Source organism: Theropithecus gelada, chromosome 4, assembly GCF_003255815.1.
Source record: "Theropithecus gelada isolate Dixy chromosome 4, Tgel_1.0, whole genome shotgun sequence".
Taxonomy (NCBI): Eukaryota; Metazoa; Chordata; class Mammalia; order Primates; family Cercopithecidae; genus Theropithecus; species Theropithecus gelada.
In genome coordinates this window covers 88,029,950-88,049,675 of record NC_037671.1, presented here as the reverse complement: position 1 = coordinate 88,049,675, position 19,726 = coordinate 88,029,950, and the positions used below count along the sequence as shown (strand labels likewise).

The following is a 19,726-nucleotide window of genomic DNA, read 5'->3' as shown; positions in this document are numbered from 1 at the left end:
TGGGAGGCCAAGACAGGAGGATTGCTTGAGCCCAGGAGTTTGAGACCAGCCTGGAAGATATAGTGAGCCCCTGTCTCTATTATGTAAAAAAATAAAAAGTTTTTTTAAAAAGAGGTTTTCTTAGGCCGGGCGCGGTGGCTCACGCCTGTAATCCCAGCACTTTGGGAGGCCGAGGCGGGTGGATCACGAGGTCAGGAGATCGAGACCATCCTGGCTAACATGGTGAAACCCCGTCTCTACTAAAAACACAAAAAACTAGCCGGGCGTGGTGGCGGGCGCCTGTAGTCCCAGCTACTCGGAGGCTGAGGCAGGAGAATGGCATGAACCTGGGAGGCGGAGCTTGCAGTGAGCCGAGATCGCGCCACTGCACTCCAGCCTGGGTGACACAGCGCGAGACTCCGTCTCAAAAAAAAAAAAAAAAAAAAAAAAGAGGTTTTCTTATGTGTACCCAAAGCAAAGTAGTAAGTATATCTTTTCTTCTCCAGGCTGTACAAGAGATGACTATAATCACAATTAAAACTCATCTTAGGATCATGGTCCATCCACGAAGCTACTTTAAACTTTGATGATTCCAAGCAAGGAAGCAATATTTGCTTATTCAAAAAGTACTGAATATTCAGAGTAAGCAATATGCTAGACACTGTAACAATCTAAAAATACCAACACACGTGTGTATTAAAAAGACACTGGCAGGCCGGGTGTGGTGGCTCATGCCTGTAATCCCAGCACTTCAGGAGGCCAAGGCGGGTGCATCACCTGAGGTCAGGAGTTCAAGACTAGCCTGGCCAACATGGTGAAATGCCGTCTCTACTGAAAATACAAAAATTAGCTGGGCATGGCGCCACACACCTGTAATCCCAGCTACTCAGGAGGCTGAGGCAAGACAATCACTTGAACCTGGGAGGCAGAGGTTGCAGTGAGCCGAGATCATGTTACTATACTTCAGCCTAGGCAACAGAGCGAGACTCTGTCTTAAAAAAAAAAAAAGAAAGATACTGGCTTCAAATATACAATCTGGTAGAGGAATAATATACGATTAGAGAACAAGTTTACCACCCTATACCACAAAACACTCTCATAGGTGTCAATTCTGAATACAAGGTTTGAAATCTCTTAAGCTTTTAAAAATACAGACAACATGTAAGGCTTATAAAAAGATTTATTAAAATATTTTATTAAAATGATGCCATGTATCCTCCAGGTAGTTTAAGAAATGGTATCAGTACTGTGAAGGTGAGTGGTTGCGGGGGAAAGAAAAGAAATGGCATCACACACCAGCTCCTGTAATATCATAATCCCATCGAGTACAGATTTGCAAAAATTTTCACTTCAGATATGAGGTAATATGTTTTCTCCACACCCTGTCCTCACTTATCAGGTAAAAAGAATTTGACTCCTTTAAGATTAAAAAACAAGCATGCCTTCATTAAAAGAGATTAAAAGAAAAAAAATCATCACATCTTCTTGATTTATAAGCGGTCCCTAAGTCTTCCTTCTATTCTACTGCATTTACAAACTGTTCTTCTTGAAGTTTCAGTTTAAAGTCCTCTCTGATTCTTTCCAGTAACTCTGGTTTAAAAATAACATCCAGTGCTGTCATTGCCAGGGCTTTGGCCGTCCGCAAAGTGTAGAACTGAGCTTCCTGTGACCCTAAAAGGTAGAGAAAATAAAATACGTTCTTAGTTATTTAAACTGTATTTAATTTCACAGGTTAGCTATCCGTATCTCAACTGGCTCTCCAACTGCCCCCCACAGTGCAGTATTCACTGAGGTGATGTTATGTAGTGAAACAGTAGGTTAAACAGAAAGGCAGCTACTACAGAAGAGTGCGTGTGCCAAAACGGTCACATACAACAACACTTACCAGCAGCTTCAGTGTACTGTTCAGTGTGATTCAAGGCATTAGATCCAATGTGAAAATATGGATGAATTCCAGGAACCACAAAAGTAACATTTCCAAAATCCGTAGATCCTTGGAACACACAAAGGAAAAAAAGTCTATTTAAGTATATGTGGTTAAGTATTCTTGAGTTATGAAGTCACAGTCCCTGTTAGAAGAGACCCAGAGAAGTGAGCTTCTTGGAGAGTTGTCCATATGCTCGTGTTTTCATGGGCTCACCTTCCACTGAGTCCGCCACACACTCCCCTGCATCAGTCACATCTCTCACGAAGGTCACTGCAAACCTGTCCTTGCCTGGTCTCCAGGCTTTTACCGGCCCTCTTACGCAGCACTCCACACTGTCACTTACTCCCTTTCTTCTCTTCTGTGACACAGCACTTGCATGGTTTCCCTTCTGCCTCTCTGATGGCCCCTTCTTCTGTCTCTCTTGGGGATACAGCCCCCTCTACCTGACGATGAAATATTAGTTATAGGAGACTCCATTCCAGGCCCCTTTCTCTTCTCACTGTATATTCTTTCTCAAGATTTTGTCCATATGTATTGCTTCAAATAATCACCAACTCAAATCTCTTCCCAGTCTCTTCTAAATTCCATGCTCATACATCCAGTTGCCAGCCTGGTATCTTCTCTTGGATGTCTTCAAGGTAGATCAAACTTAACATATCTAAAGTTAAACTCATGATCTTTCTCCTCTTCCACCTCCACCCCACCTATCAACAGTATCTGCCAAATATCTCAGAATCCTAACGCTCTTTGCATCACCATCACCAACACCTGTCTCCAGTCTATGCGATCATTATCTCTTGCCTGAACTAAAAGTTTCCTAATTGGTCTAGCAGCATCTACTCTATTTGCTGATTTTTTTTTTCAATCTTCATTTACCTTTCCAACCTGATCTCATACCACGTTCCCACTACCCTCGATGCCCCAGCCACTCTAGACACTCACTATGCTCTCCCCGTCACAGGACCGTCACATGCTATCCCTGCATCATCCCTGTAACTCTTACTTAACCTTCAAATTCCAACTTAAGCATCATTTTCTCAGCAAAGCTTTACTTACTTCACCTCCCCATAAAGTGAAATTCCTCTAGGACAGGCTCTCACAGAGATGTATTGCTGTCCTTTACAGTACTTTTTAATTTTCCATGTATTGGATGATTTGGTTCATGCTTATCTCAGAAACTAGATTATGAGGCTGTATACAGCAAGAAATAGTATTTGAAATGACTGTGCATCTAGCTTCTCACAGGATTGACACACAGACTCTTGCTGAAGAAATCACAGTAAAAACAAAGCCTTATGTTCACTCAATGGATATTTACTGAATGTTTATTACATGTCAAACACCATGCAGGCAAAGTTAGACTACACAGTGAGTGGTAAGAGAATAAAGGAATATGTAACAAAGAGTAGCTAACATTTATCTGGAATACTACGTTCCAAACACAATCCTCAGTGCTTTGTATGTATTCTCATTAACATTTAGAACAGTTTCCATTTTAAGTATGAAGAAACCAAGGCTTATGCGTATTAAATAACATGCTGATAGTCTCACAGCTGCTAGTTATGTGGCAAATGCAGACTGAGGCCAGACTTTGAGGCATAGTAGCCTCTATAAAAGTACTGCTTCAGAAAATATTCACTAAGCACTTAACTGTGCCAGAAACGGCTCCAGACACTGAGGATGCACAGTGATGGGACATCAGTGAACAGGACGGAAAAAGCCTCTCTGGTGTTTAAAGAGTCTAAACAGTCTGAGTGTGAAAACGAAACAAAACAAAATAGGATGGACAAAAAAAAGCCTGTTGCCTATTTTAAGATCTTACTTGTGGAGCTAGACCCTAGAGCCTATAAATCATACCAAAGTCACAGCCACTTTATCCTACTGATTTGTCCATTATATAAAACCCAAACCCAGGGTAGGGCTGTCCGTGTGTCTTCCCTTCTTTAGCTAAACTGCAGAAACCTGCTAGGGTAAAAGAAGAGAACCATGAAGACTGCCTTAACAACAAATTCATGATCTTCAATGCTGAGCTGAGCTCTCATGCTGTCCAGAAACAAAAGAAAACATGAAACTCTGATGTCCCTGGCCAACTCCTCTCAGTGGCAATTCTCTCTCAATCCCTCAGCCCTGCCAGCTCAATGCTCACTGTGTGCTACTTCCTAAAGGGAAAGTCTCTGAACTCCCTGACCTTCTTCCTAAACAGTACATCTACTTCTCAAGTATCTTCCCTTAAAAACCATTTTTGTGGCCAGGCACAGTGGCTCACGCCTGTAATCCCAGCACTTTGGGAGGCCGAGGAGGGCAGATCACGAGGTCAGGAGATCGAGACCATCCTGGCTAACACAGTTAAACCGCGTCTCTACTAAAAATAAAAAAAATAAAAAAAATAAAACTAGCCAGGCGTGGTGTCGGGTGCCTGTAGTCCCAGCTACTCGGGAGGCTGAGGCAGGAGAATGGCGTGAACCTGGGAGGCAAAGCTTGTAGTGAGCTGAGATCACGCCACTGCACTCCAGCCTGGGCGACAGAGTGAGACTCTGTCTCAAAAAAAAACCAAAAAACAAAAACTATTTTCTTTTCCATATTTCCCTAAGGCTTGTATCCACTCTATTTTTCTTGAAAGCTAACTCTCTTGAAAAAGAATAGTCTTCCTTTGCTACTTCCACTATCTCACCAGTCAATGCACTGGGTAGAGAAGTGAGACCCAGCATCTGGTACCACTGGTCTTGTACTATTTTCTTCCAGACAATTTGTGAATTTCTAATTACTAGAATCCAGCGGACACTAGACCATACTCATCCTATTTAGTCTCTGCAGCACCTAATACGTTTACACCTCCTTCTCTTCGGTAAGTTTTGTTCTCCCTTGGCTTCCATGACTCTCCTTCTCCTCTCTCCTGATTGTCTGGCTTTCACTCTGTTGACTGTTGACTACCAATGTCTGATCTCTGGGAATCTTCTTCCTTTATGTATTTGGGCAACCTCGTCAACATCTATTACCTTTCATATATGGACAACTCCTAAATCTCCAAACTAGACATCTTTTTGGGTTCTAAATTTAACACGTACTGAACAGCTCCACTTAGAAATACTATAAGCACCTCAAGTTTAACATACTAGTTTATAACAACCCCCTCTTACCCTAACCTGCTCTTTCTCTTGAACTCCTTATCTTAATGAAAGACAATGACACCCCATTTCACCACCAAGTCCTTTTGGGCCTACTTCATCAACATCTATTTTTAAAACAGAAGATACATCTCTAACTTGCAAATGTGTTAGTAATAATATGCTTTTAAAAGGAAAAAAAACTAACATAACCCCAAATATGCTTATTTCAATTCTAGTTGTCTGTTGCTCCTCAGAAACTGAAAATGCCCCAGATAACTAAGTACTTAGTAACCTGCTTATAGTGATGACTGAGAATGAATTAAAATTCTATATCCCACCTTAGCCACTTACTTAACAATTAAAACTAAAGAAACTTAAACATTAGAAAATATTTAGAATATAGACTAAAATGTAGGTTGACTATTTCTAAAATCAAATTGGTTCGTTTGACATTCTACACTCACTTAAGAGTCCATTAGTTTCTTTCTCCTAATCATAAAGTTTGTGAAAATATTAAAAATGTCAGCAGTACCTCCCTACCTCCCAAACCATTAAATAGAACCAATTTAACCAAAGACGGTATTTCTCTTCCTCAAATAGCTCAATATATTAAAAAAAGAACTTAATTACCTGAAGGGCCATTCAACATTGTATCTTCTGAAATGAACTCTATTCCTAGTTTTCTTCCATTTTCCATATAGGCTTTCCATAGGCTCTTATTGGGAAGGACATTGTAATAATCATGTGCTCCACTTTTAATTTCCACCTAATAAAAAATTGCAAAACAAACTTTGAAATAAAAAACTGGAATTCACTATCTAATTTTCAAACCAGTGATTGTTCTCTAATAAGAAGAGGTTTTAAGATAAGATACTTTCCCTTCCAGATATAAACACTCTCAAATCTCTTGCCTTAAAAAAGGAAAAAAGAAAAGAAAAAAAAGAAGATGTATTTTCTATAACGAGAGCTCCTAGGCCTCTATCTCTTTTATATTACATATACACTAAACCCCACAATGTCACCAAGCTCTGTATTAGCTAGCGAGTGTCAACTTTAGTCACCTAGATAGGGTGTGAGGAGGGCCCAGAAATTTTTATTAATTTTTATTAATTTTATTTTTGAGATGGAGTCTCACTCTGTTGCCCAGGCTGGAGTGCAGTGGTGCGATCTCAGTTCACTGCAATCTCCACCTCCCAGGTTCAAGTGATTCTCCTGCCTTAGCCTCCCAAGTAGCTGGGATTACAGGCACCAGCCACCAAGCCCAGTTAATTGTTTTTGTATTTTAGTAGAGATGGGGTTTCGCCATGTTGGCCAGGCTGGTCTCGAACTCCTGACTTCAGGTGATCTGCCCGCCTCGGCCTCCCAAAGTCCTGGGATTACAGGCGTGAGCCACTGCGACCAACCTAATTTTTATTTTAACCAGCACCCTCCAAGACATTCTGACATAGGTGACCCAAAAACCACACTCTGAGGAACACTGCTCTAGGATTCAGTCTCCAAAAAAAAGAAATTAAGCTTTCCTAATATTCAATATGCAAACTGACACTGACATCACTGCCTGGTGTGAGAGGTAGAAAAGCACTCTGAGGGAAACGCAGAAGATTTGCAATGAGGAAGGGTTGACAACAGTCCTCATTTATTAATTTCAGTATATAAAGATACGGAAGCAGCTTTTATGTGCTCAGTTAAGTAGATTTACAGATTCAGTTTTGATTAAATGAAAACTGGCAATATTCCCTCAAACTAAAGATAACACCAATATTAGCAAAAGCCAATCATAAAACGGCAGAGATGACATTTCTTTTAGCAACATCTATGGTAGAAACTATGACAACTGAATCAGACTTTACAAGTCGGCCAAATGTAAGAAACTACTAAAAGATTATTTAAAATATAGATTCAGGCCAGGCAAGGTGGCTCACACCTGCAATCCCAGAACTTTGGGAGGCAGGGGGATCACTTGAACCCAGGAGTTTAGAGACCAGTCTGGGCAACATAGGGAGATCCTATCTCTACAAAAAACTTTAAAAATAAATTAAATTAAATTAAATATAGATTCAAATCCAGTAACAACAAACCTTACCATAAGGGAATACTGTATGCCTTGAGATATTGCCTAATGATAATAGTTCACATGCATATGTATTTCACAAATAAATATTTATAATTATAAATAAATAAGGAAATAAATACTTAGTTTTTACTGTCTAGGATATGGACACTTCATAGTTTTCATTCACTAAATCTATACCCATCTTCTCTAGTCGCAAATGAGAATACATCTTTGTTCCTACATCTGTCCACATGTTTATCTATTCACTACAACACAACGTAAGCTTTTATATTCTTATCTTTGCTGACTATATTCCCTAAGAACTGTCAGTCTCTGTCCTTCCCATGCATATCTGAAAGTACGTTCACCCTTCAAAACTCAATTCAGGTCTGCAGTCTTCCACAAAACCTTGCTCCAAGGTTAACTGCCCCAGACCACTCTTTCCCACCTCTGATCCTCATGACGCATTCCATACTACTTTCAGGACACGTAACATATGCTTTCTGAGAATTACTGCTACTGTGAGATACTGCTACTACATGAATTAATCATACATCTCTAGACTAATAAGAACGGAAAAAAATAAGGTAATACAAATGAAGGCTGGGCTCTAAACCCTTCAGAAACATTATCTCATTTAATTCTCACAAGAACCCTAAGATAGACTGTTATTATCTCCATTTTTCAAGCAAGAAAATGGAGGGCCAAAGACACTAAACATTTCTAAAGGTTACAGAATCAGCTAGGCTGAGAGTTATGGGTCAAGATCCTGTTTCTCCAACTAGACCTAAACAGGCTCCCTCCAGGGCAAGATTCTTATCTTGTATAATTCTAAAACTCACTCCACTTTACGCAGTACATGAATGGTATTTAAATACTACTAACTTTATGGTTCAAAATCAGTTGGCGTGGTAGCTCACACCTGTAATCCCAGCACTTTGGGAGGTTGAGGCGGGTGGATCACGAGGTCAGGAGTTCGAGACCAGCCTGGTCAACATGGTGAAACCTCGTCTCTACTAAAGATACAAAAAAATAGCCGGGTGTGGAGGCACGTGCCTGTAATCCCAGCTACTCAAGAGGCTGAGGCAGGAGAATTGCTTGAACCTGCAAGGCAGAGGTTGCAGTGAGCCGAGATCACGCCACTGCACTCCAGCCTGGGCCGGGGTGAGACTCCATCTCAAAACAAACAAAAAAAAAAAAAATTAGCTGGGTATGGTGGCACTCGCCTATAGTCCCAGCTACTTGGGAGGCTGCGGCATGAGAATCGCTTGAACCCAGGAGGCAGAGGTTGCGTTGAGCCAAAATCGCACCATTGCACTCCAGCCTGGGCAACAGAGCAAGACTCTGTCTCAAAAACAAACAAACAAACAAAACAAATCAATAAAACCTCTTAACTAACTTACGTGTCTATTTTATCTTCCATTCCAGCAAGCCATAGTATTTATATCACTACTATATACATCCTAACTTCAAAAATAGCTTTCACTGGCTGGGCGAGGTGTTTCATGCCTATAATCCCAGTACTTTAGAAGGCTGAGGTGGGTGGATCGCTTGAGCTCAGGAGTTTGAGACCAGCCTGGGCAACATGGTGAGACCCTGTCTCCACAAAAAGATACCAAAAATGAGCCGGGTGTGGTGGTGCATGCTTGTAGTCCCAGCTACTCAGCGGGCTGAGGTGGGAGGCAGAGGTGAGAGGATTGCTTGAGCCTGGAAGGCAGAGGTTGTAGTGAGCCAAGATCGTGCCACCACACTCCAGCCTGGGCAACAGAGCAAGACCCTGCTCCCCCTCCAAAAAAAGAAAGTTTTTGCTGATTTTGCCACAAAGTTTCCTTTATAGAAACTACATAGAGCAATTCTAAAAGTATAACTGCCAACAAGGAAGAATATTAACTTGTAAAAAGTCAGGGATTCTAGCACAGAAGTATCAGAATTATTCTAATTACTATATAAGTAAGATGACCTGTCATCTTCCCTGTTGCAGGCACTGAGGAGTGAAACATGTAAAAATTAAAGACTTTCACATTAACTATTCAGCCAACAAATTCTGCATATTCAACATGTCACCAAATAAGAGAGTCAAGTTAGGTTTCAATCTAACAGCGCTAGCCCACATATATACCTCTGATTGTAACTTAGATTAAGTTTTAAAAGTTCTTACTGTGCACCCTGAAGCCAAAGCTGCAGCTCTGAAGCAATCTTCTGCCTTTTTGGTCAAAACTTGAAGTTCTTTCATTGAAGGTGCACGGAAGTAATAGATTAATTCAGAATAAGAGGGAATGATATTGGGTTTTACACCACCATTTTTTATTATACCTATAAAAAGAACCAAATTACTAGAATTAAGCTTGGTGACCATTTATTTAAGCTTAAATACACCCATTAAGTTTTTCAGCCAATATATTCATAAAGAAAAATAATTTAAACTTACTAGCTCCACCAATATACCAATCAAAGATTTTGATACGTTGTACTACTGAAATTTCTGTACATAGGGTGATATTTTTTGACTGATAAGAAAAAAATAATTACCCATATGTACTTCATTCAAAGGAATTTATATAATGTTAAGAAATTATGTTACAGACTATAATGAAACTTAAAAATTACATAACCACACACACAAAAAAAAACTTAGTAACATCTTCAGCTTTCTGGAAAAGATTCTACCATACCTCCACAACGGTATGAGGTTCTATAATTACCCTCCTACCTCAGGAATCCCATGAACATTTTAAATGGCATTTAGCTCTAGAAAAATAATTTTCATGCCAAGAAAAAAACCAATGCAGGTCAAAGATCACTAAGTATTATCAACTGTCAAAACAAATGCATTTATTTAGAATTATAAAGTATTAAGATTTATTCATTTGAAGTCATAACTAAAATAGATACGAAAAATCCAATGTCATATGACCTACTTTAAAAAAATATTTCTACACATTCCTGTTTGTTCCTTTTAAAGAAACTAAGGCAGGAAAACTGGTAAAAGTACAATTACAAATTGACCTCAGGCTATGGCAAAATCAGGTAAAGAATAGATATCAAAATATAACAATTTCCTAAATCATAAGGAAATAAATTAAAAAACAAAAGTGTGCCTCCAAGACAGTACTTTATGACTGCATTTATATTATGGTGACATATGTATAATTTTAAAAGACACTATTCAGAACCAGGCTTGGTGGCTCACACCTATAATCCCAGTACTTTGGGAGGCTGAGGTGGGCAGATCACTTGAGGCCAGGAGTTTGAGACCAGCCTGGCCAACATAGCAAGACCCCATCTCTGCAAAAAATACAAATATTAGCTGGGTGTGGTGGTGCTCGCCTGCCTGTAATCCCAGCTAACTGGGAGGCTGAAGCAGGAGGATCACTTGAACCCAGGAAGTGGAAGTTGCTGTGAGCCGAGATTGCACCACTGCACTCCAGCCTGGGCAATAGAGCAAGACTATCTCAAAAACAAAAAAACACTCAAAAAAAGATATTACTCAGGACTAACAGCACTTAAATAAAACTAGCAGTTACTATACATTTTTTTAATTGAGGAAGTGATAAAATTTGGTTATCATTAAGAAATAATGAGGACAACTGGAAAATCAAGATCCAATTTTCAAACACCCACTGAAAGAACACAGTTCCTTACATAAAACCTTTATCTTTGATACACAAAGATGACATTCCATTTATGTACAATAATCGAAACTGTCTTTCTACCCATATATAGACAAACATCTTAGTATCCTGTCACATTAATTTCTGAAAATACGCTTAAAAATCAGAATATTCATATGAAGTACAAAAATATTTCCAAACTTTTAAAAATTGAATATTAAATAATTATACTGCACTGAACTCTAGTAAGCACCATCTATTATAGAAGGTATTTGACATTCATACCATGAACTCTCCAGGTTGGTTTCATTTGCTGTCTGAACACAGACAGATTGTTATAGGCCAGCACAGCAGCATCTAATGCATTTAATCCTTCCCAGGGATAAGCAGCAGAATGAGATGCTTTTCCATAGTATTTCACAGTCACACTAGGAAATAAAAAATCGTTTGAAATTACTTTTCTTATTATTGCTAAAGTAGTCAGAATTACCCAACTACTATTCAAAATTAATTCACATTGCTGGACTTTTGATGTGCAAATTATTTGTAGTAATAACACTACAATTTATTTACGTTAGATATAGTTTATTATTAGGTAACATAGTGCTTGACACAAAGAAAGCATTCCCAAAAAAGAGAGAAAAAGAGAACAGATTAAATGTATACACAATTTAATTCAAACAAACATGCAATATGGTATCAGGTGCTGAAATTACCAAAATAAAAAAAAAAATGGATCCTGTATGTTTGTACACAGCATTGTGATGATTCTGTATCAAAAGTCTGCAAAAAATCAGAAATTCTGTCTGAAGAGGTGGAAGGTCAAGAAAGACAGAAAGGAGTTACTATTTGAAGTGGGTTAAGACAACCTCTGAAAATCAGATTATATTCAATGTTATCACAAGATACCCTAGTATTAAAGCAGTATCTGATATTTTATTAATGTTCCAAAATGCCTATATCACTAATATTTTACGTTTTTATAAATTGTTACTCCACTTACAAATAGTTCTCACACCAGTCTAACTGCTCTAATACAATAAAAAAAAAAAACAAGATTAGAGAAAGGATTGCGTGTTGAACAGTTACTTATAAAGCTCTGTGATTGACTTGCCTAGATAACACTTTTTAAGCCTGATTAATAGTACCCACATTTAGATGATTAAAAAACCAATCTGGACTTATTTTAATGGGTTAGATTCAGGAGTCCTTAGAATGCTTACAATACTTCTTAACTGATTCCAGACATTTTATTAGCAGGACAAAAATCAAGTAAAAATATCAAACATGTATTAGATTTCAGGATACTGCATTGTTATTTCCTTGATATATATCTTATCACCATGACCTTGAAATGAATTTTTTTTTGGATACTCATCTTGCTCTGTCACCCCGGCTGGAGTGCAGTGGCGCGATCACAGCTCACTGCAGTCTCAACCTCCCAAGTTCAAGCAATCCTCCTCTGCCTCAGCCTCCCACAGATGAATAGCTGAGACCACAGGAGTGCTCCATGCCCAGTTAATTTTTTATTTTTTTGTAGAGACAGGGTCTCACTATGTTGCCCAGGCTGGTCATGAACTCCTGGGCTCAAGAGACTCTCCTGCCTTGACCTCCCTAAGTGCTGTGATTACAGGTGTGAGCCACCTGGCCTGGCAAAACTGGAATTTTATCACAACTGGTGATAAACATTACAAAAACAAAAAGGATTATATGGAATTATTTTCAAGCACACTATTTAATTTTAAAAAGCCAGAACAATATATTGAGTGGAATACTTGAGGAAAACCTTCTTTCACAATTTAATTTACACAGGATTCTATTTATGTTCCATAAGTACACCAAAAACACTCTGAAAAGGATACATACCTCTAGAAAAACGACTGGATTTGGGAAAGGTGGTCAGAAGGATTGCTTTATCTTATTCATTAGAAATTTTTGGTCGGGCATGGTGGCTCATGCCTGTAATTCTAACACTTTGGGTGGCCATGGCGGGTGGCTCACTTGAGGTCAGGAGTTCAAGATCAGCCTGGCCAACATAGTGACCCTGTCTCTACTAAAAATACAAAAATTAGCTGGGTATGGTGGTGTTCACCTGTAATCCCAGCTCCATGGGAGGCTGAGGCAGGAGAATCCCTTGAACCCAGTGGCAGAGGTTGCAGTGAGCTGAGATTGTGCCACTGTACTCCAGCCTGGGTGACAAAACGAGACTCTCTTGAAAAAAAAAAAAAAAAAAAAAAGAATTTTTAAGAAAAGCGGATTAGTAATTAAAAAAAAAAAAAAGGAATTCTTGATCTTGTTCTTTTTTTTTGAGGTGGAGTTTCACTTGTCGGGCAGCCAGGCTGGAGTGCAGCGGCGGGATCTCGGCTCACTGCAACCTCTGCCTCCCTGGTTCAAGCAATTCTCCTGCCTCAGCCTCCCGAGTAGCTGGGATTACAGGCGCCCACCACCATGCCCAGCTAATTTCTGTATTTTTAGTAGAGATGGGGTTTTGCCAAGTTGGCCACGCTAGTCTCGTACTCCTAACCTCAGGAGTGAGCCATTGCGCCTCACCTTTCTTTTCTTTTTTTTTTTTTTTTTTGAGACGGAGTCTTGCTCTGCCGCCCAGGCTGGAGTACAGTGGCCGGATCTCAGCTCACTGCAAGCTCCGCCTCCCGGGTTCACGCCATTCTCCTGCCTCAGCCTCCCGAGTAGCTGGGACTACAGGCGCCTGCCACCTCGCCCGGCTAGTTTTTTTTTTTGTATTTTTAGTAGAGACGGGGTTTCACCGTGTTAGCCAGGATGGTCTCGATCTCCTGACCTCGTGATCCGCCCATCTCGGCCTCCCAAAGTGCTGGGATTACAGGCTTGAGCCACCGCGCCCGGCCCTCACCTTTCTTTTCTATCTTAAAAGATGACCAAAGAAGACCAGGTGTGATGACTCATGCCTGTAACCCCAGCACTATGGGTGGCTGAGGTGGATGGATCACTTGAGGTTAGGAGTTCAAGACCAGCCTGGCCAACATGGTGAAACCCCGTCTCTACTAAAAGTATAAAAATCAGCTGGGCGCCATGGTGCATGCCTGTAATCCCAGCTACTCGGGAGGCTGAGGAAGGAGAATCACTTGAACCTGGGATGCAGAGGTTGCAGTGAGCCAAGATCGCGCCACCGCACTCCAATCTGAGCGACTGAATGAGACTCAGTCTCAAAAAAAAAAAAAAAAAAAAGAGAGAGATGATCAATGAGAAAGCTAAGAAGGCAGACACTAAAAGGAGGCCTGGGGTCAAGTGCGCTAACTTCAGAACCAAGACCACGACGCCTAACCCTAAGTCCCAGAAGGGTAATGAGCTGCAGAGCCTGCCTGCATATGCAGGCCCCTTCTAGTGAAAGGCAAGGGCAGAAATTTCTAATCCCATTGTTTTCTAGAGATGGACTAGTTTACCACTATCCTTGAAACCAAAGTTCAAAGATTCCTCCTACTGTCACAGTACCAATTCCCAGTGATAAGAAGGAAGATATCCTAATAGTTAAAATGATTGAAAACAGGGCCTGGTAAGGTGCTAAGAGGTGGGATACCTGGGTACAATCTAGAAGCACTGCTGTGATGGTTCTGCCATCACTCCTTAGGTACCAGCTACTTCTGAGGAAAACACACGGTTTTGCTGAAGCAGCTAAGCAGTGGCTCCTTGTGCCTGGACCATTAACTACTATTGCTGCGGGAAGTCAGGGACCCAGAACGGAGGGACTGGCTGAAGCCGTGACAGAAGAACATAAATTGTGAAGATTTCATGGACACTTATTAGTTCCCCAAATTAATACTTTTATAATTTCTTACACCTGTCTTTACTGCAATCTCTGAACATAAATTGTGAAGATTTCATGGACACTCATCACTTCCCCAATCAATACCCTTGTGATTTCCTACGCCTGTCTTTAATTTCTTAATCCTGTCATCTTTGTAAGCTGAGGAGGATGAATGTCACCTCAGGACCCTGTGATGATTGCATCAACTGCACAAATTGTTTGTAGAGCATGTGTGTTTGAACAATATGAAATCTGGGCATCTTGAAAAAAGAACAGGGTAACAGCAATGTTCAGGTAACAAGAGAGATAAGACTTCTGGCCACCGGTGAGCCAGACGGAACAGAGCTGTATTTCTCTTCTTTCAAAGGCAAATAGGAAAAATATCGCTGAATTCTTTTTCTCAGCAAGGAACATCCCTGAGAAAGAGAATGCGCCCTGAGGGTAGGCCTATAGACGGCCCCCTTAAGGTGGCCGCCTTTTACGGTCGAAGCCAAAGGGATGAAATAAGCCCTGGTCTCCTATAGTGCTCCCAGGATTATTAGGATGAGGAGACTCCCGCCTAATAAATTTTGGTCACACAGGTTGTCTGCTCTCAAACCCTGTTTCCTGATAAGATGTTATCAATGGCAATGTGTGCCCGAAACTTCATTAGCAAGTTTAATTTTGCCCCATCCTGTGGTCCTGTGATCTCGCCCTGCCTCCGCTTGCTTTGTGATATTTTATTACCTTGTGAAGTATGTGATCTCTGTGACCCACACCCTATTCATGCAATCCCTCCCCTTTTGAAAATCGCTAATAAAAACTTGCTGGTTTTACGGCTCTCCGAGCGGACACCCAGCTTTAAATTTCTCTCTCTTGTGCTCTTTCCCTTTATTTCTCAAACCATCTGAGACGCCTAGGAAATAGAAAAGAACCCATGATAAATATCGGGGGTGGGATTTTCCCCCGATATACTATGGTTACTACTATGGTTGAAATTTCTGGTATAAAAAATCCAAACCACTTCAATGATCTATGCTCCTAGGTACTAAAAAGTGAGCTCTTCAACATAAAGACAGACAAATAAAAGGATTCAGTACCAGACAAATCAGAAAAGCACAGAATGAGAAGTTCCACAAAAATCACAGCTACTCATGTTCCATATTCTCTCTCAGGACATAATTTATCCTCTTTGCAAAGAACTCAAATTAAAGTAAATAAAATGGAGAAGGGTGTTTTCTTCCCATATCTAATAGAATGATCTCTTGCAAATCTATTCAGTTGCAAAGACAATTTTATATCAAAGGACAGATGTTTTCCAGACACCAGACTATGGACAGTTCAAAAGAGAACTTGTCAACGTGTTTGTTATTCCTATGGTTTCTAAGTGCTACTACTTTAATACTCCAACTATGAACACCATAATGAATCTCAATTAAAAGAGGCTTGCCAAATGTCACTCCATAGATCAAGACATCTTGTTATTGTCTTTCAATTTACTTCTTAAATGTACAAATGAGTCTTCATCTCTGGTTTAGACATAAAAGTATTCTATAGCCTGTGTTCCCCTAAGAAGTTTATCTTCAACTTGATTACTTACTCATGTTCAGCCATATCTGGTAGATAAGCAGCATTCTCTTGTGATGGATGGGCCATAAAAACGACATCAAGATTTGTAAAAGCCCCTGCTTCAATTAAATCAATTTTGCCACCACCATCTTCTTCTGCAGGGGTTCCCAGGACAATTACCTAGAAAGAAATACTCATGTCAGGGAAAAACAACAAAATCCTCATAGGAAAACATCAAACAGGTTCACGTGCATATGTATTCACAATCTACATTAAAGTCCTTAACCTATTGAGAGGTTTTGTTCTATGACGCTTACGCAGTGGGCATCAAAAAATGGTGCTAAATTAATCACAAAATGTACACTGTTATACCAACTTGGTGCAAAGTATGTACTAAAGACACTATAAAAAGCTTTTCCCAATTTTACAAGTCAACTGACGGCAAAGATAAAAAAAAAATACTGTAAGTTTAGTTCCTCCAAATTTGTTAGGATTTGTTTCATAAAGCTTCCTCTCGACTAAGCCTTTTAGTGTATGTATATAATTATTCTTAAGTACTTTATAGGTCAGGAACTTTCTGGTAACTTACTACTTATCCTCACAACAACCCTGTGAGGTAGGTGGGCGATCTCTATCATCATTTTACAGGGGGTGTTTTTGAGGAATTGAGTGAAGTGTCTTGCCCCAGGTCACAGAGCAAGTCTTCAAGCAGAATTAGGATTAGATGTCCTGACCTTCTGGCCTCAACTCTGATTCTTTACTGGGCTACCTACTTTAAAACTGTTAACTCATTAATCCTTTATGAAGAACATTAAACAAGTCTTAATGCCATAGTTAGAAACAGCCAACTATTACACAAACTTACTAATTCGATTCCACCAGTTCAACCAGGCAGATTTATTGGTCACCAAACACCTAATTAAACAAAAGAGAACTTTACAGAATAAACATTTTACTTTGATATTTAACTTCTTCAAACAATTTTAAAAATCAAAATAAACAACTAATATATTTTCAAGATCATGTATAAGAACACAATGAAACAAGATGGAAAAAAGTCTTGGCTTGGAAAGGAAATCAACTTAAATTCCATTTTCAGATAATTAAAAACTTAACCTTGCTAAAATTGAGAACAACCATTTGAAATTAGAAGTGTGGGCTGGGAGCGGTGACTCATGCCTGTAATCCTAGCACTTTGGGAGGCCAAGGTGGGCGGATTACCTGAGGTCCGAGTTCGATACCAGCCTGGCCAACATGGCTAAATCCAGTCTCTACTAAAAAAGGCAAAAATTAGTTGGGCGTGGTGGCACGCACCTGTAATCCCAGCTCAGGAGGCTGAGGCACGAGGATTGCTTGAACCCCGGAGGTGGAAGTTGTGGTGAGCCGAGATAGCACCACTGCACTTGGCCTGGACGACAGAATGAGACTGTCTCAAAAAAAAAAAAAAATGTATTACAATTTCCCAAAGTCTAGCTTTTTTTGGTGGTTCTAGCGGTTCTACAGTGCTCAAACTCTGACATGAAGCTGCTCCTCTTTTTTTTTTTTTTTTTTTAGAAGGAGTCTCGCTTTGTCGCCGAGGCTGGACTGCAGTGGCGCGATATCGGCTCACAACCTCTGCCTCCTGGGTTCAAGCGATTCTCCTGCCTCAGCCTCCCGAGTAGCTGGGATTACAGGCGTGAGCCACCACGCCCAGTTATTTGTTGTTGTTGTATTTTAGTAGAGACAGGGGTTTCACCATGGTGGCCAGGCGGGTCTCGAACTCCAGACCTCAACTGATCCGCCCACAGCTCTTCATTCTTAACCCTTAACTCATTAAATACGATATGCCTCTCGCTGACTACTCAGAACCTTTCAGAAACGTGGTTGAAGTGAAATCTTTCCAGTATTTTGTGACATGGCAAAGGATGCTCCCCCCAACCCAAACAAAAATCTAACAAATACAAAAACGAGCCCCCACAGACAGAAAAGAGAAGGCAACTAAAGTGAAAAAGCCACAAAAGATGTAGTGTTAGGATAAAAGAGGAAGGTTACTGACACTGGGGAAAATGAGCTAAAGAGTATGAAAATAAAACATTTGTTTTCCCCTTAACCTGAATGACGACTGAATCTTAGCTCACAGTGTAGAATATACCATCTGGAAAAACAGAGTAACACAGGATTAAACTTGCCCTACGAAAAACATAAACATTTCCCCGTTTAAAAAGACGAGATATTTCTTAAAATCGTAAGACAAAAGAAAAATCAAGACTTAAGGATGTATTAAGCATCTATGTATAATGCTCATTCACTTCCCCTTTATTTGTATACTTCTAGGGGTTTGGTGGTTTAGCGACTGAAAATTCCTATCCAAATACCAATGACTTGGATCACAACATTTCCCAGGACTGCCACAAACAAAAAATTTGGAGACGAATAAAAAGGGGCCGTACGATTCCCTACAAAAAGTTATTTCCTCCTGGGATTGACGGCACAACCTTGTCAGCAAATTGCGGTGGCCTCTCAGTTACCAAAAATAACCCGTAACAAACACCAGGCTTGGGTGTAAGTTCTTTCCTAAGGGAACAACTCAGCAGAGCTGTTTACAACTAGAGAGGAGGAAACAATAATCTGCAAGATGTTGCTAGGTCGGCAATGCGAACCGACTTTGACTGGGGGTTCAGCTCTGCTCCTGCGCAGAGGCGAGGCCCGCAGGTTTACCGCGGTCCCGCACACACCTGCCACGGGCGGAAAGGCACCGAGACGCGCGGGACGCACCAGGGTCCCGCTCTTCCCGGGCAGTCGGATGGGGTCCCGCACCCGGGCCCCACCTCACCTTCACGGGCGGAGGCGGCCTGGGGAGGCCCTCCAGGGCCCCCCTCACGCCCAGCGCGGCCGCCGCCCCGACCTCGGCGATGAGGTTGTGGCCGCAGGCGTGGCCGATGCCGGGCAGCGCGTCGTACTCGCAGAGGAAGCCCAGGTGCAGCAGGCGCGGCGCGGCGCTCGGCGCCCGGGCCTCCGGCGGCTCCCACTCGGCGCAGAAGGCCGTGGGCAGCTGGTAATGCGGCTGCACTGCCCAGGAGGCGGCTGGCGGCTCCCGCTCGAAAAAGTGCGTCAGCACGCGGTGAGCATGGTGCTCCTCGTAGGCCAGCTCGGGCTGGCTCCAGATCGCGCGACTCAGGGCCCCCAGCCGCTCGGCCGCCTCGTCGATACACTCCGCCGCGCGCAGCTTCACTAGCTCCAGCTCGGAGCGGCCATCGCATGCGCCCCCTTCCACGGACCGCTCCACTCCTGGCCTCATGCTGCTCAAGCCAGCTGCTCTCGGTGCCCTCTCGCACCCTCGCTCAGCTGCAGGTAGCAACCGCCCGCGCACGCGCCCAGCGGCCTCCAAGACTCCGGCGGAGCACGCACGCCCGCCACACAGCTCCCGAGGCGCCGCCTCCCGTCCCGGGGCCGCCCCCGGCGCCCCGCGGGAAACGCTGGCGGCCGCTGGCACCCTGCCAGGCGCTCTGCCCCGCCGTGGAGTTTTGGGGGGGCTGTGGAGAAGGCGGGGCTCGGGACTCTACCACCTCCTTGGCTGCTCTGGCCTTCTGAGTTATGCTCTAAGATTATCGCTTACTTTTCCGTTGTTGCTTACTTCCCACAGCAGCAGAATGAGAACGGTTTTATTAGTTAATAGCCATCAGAGACAGACCAAGTGGAACATAATCCTCGGAAAAACGCCACTCTCTAGCATTAGTAATT

At 41.7% G+C, this 19,726-nt stretch overlaps 1 protein-coding gene across 1 annotated transcript; it reads right to left on the bottom strand.

Moving 5' to 3' along the window:
• Positions 1 to 429: 429 nt before the first annotated feature.
• PM20D2 (peptidase M20 domain containing 2) lies at positions 430 to 19,370 on the bottom strand. The gene is made up of 7 exons (XM_025381996.1): positions 18,819 to 19,370; positions 16,038 to 16,186; positions 10,963 to 11,105; positions 9,225 to 9,379; positions 5,644 to 5,779; positions 1,865 to 1,972; positions 430 to 1,650 (listed from the first exon to the last, which is right to left on the bottom strand). Exons 1-7 carry the CDS (start codon positions 19,281 to 19,283, stop codon positions 1,496 to 1,498), a joined length of 1,311 nt encoding a protein of 436 aa, XP_025237781.1. The 5' UTR covers positions 19,284 to 19,370; the 3' UTR covers positions 430 to 1,495.
• Between the last annotated feature and the right edge of the window lie 356 nt (positions 19,371 to 19,726).

What these genes read in the sequence shown, in the direction of transcription:
- PM20D2 (XM_025381996.1), bottom strand. Translation starts at nt 19,283, where the DNA reads ATGAGGCCAGGAGTGGAGCGGTCCGTGGAAGGGGGCGCATGCGATGGC. An exon ending in GGCCGCCTCCGCCCGTGAAG is followed by an intron (nt 16,187 to 18,818) that starts GTGAGGTGGGGC and finishes ATTTCTTTCTAG; the next exon opens with GTAATTGTCCTGGGAACCCC. An exon ending in CCAGATATGGCTGAACATGA is followed by an intron (nt 11,106 to 16,037) that starts GTAAGTAATCAA and finishes TTTATTTCCTAG; the next exon opens with TGTGACTGTGAAATACTATG.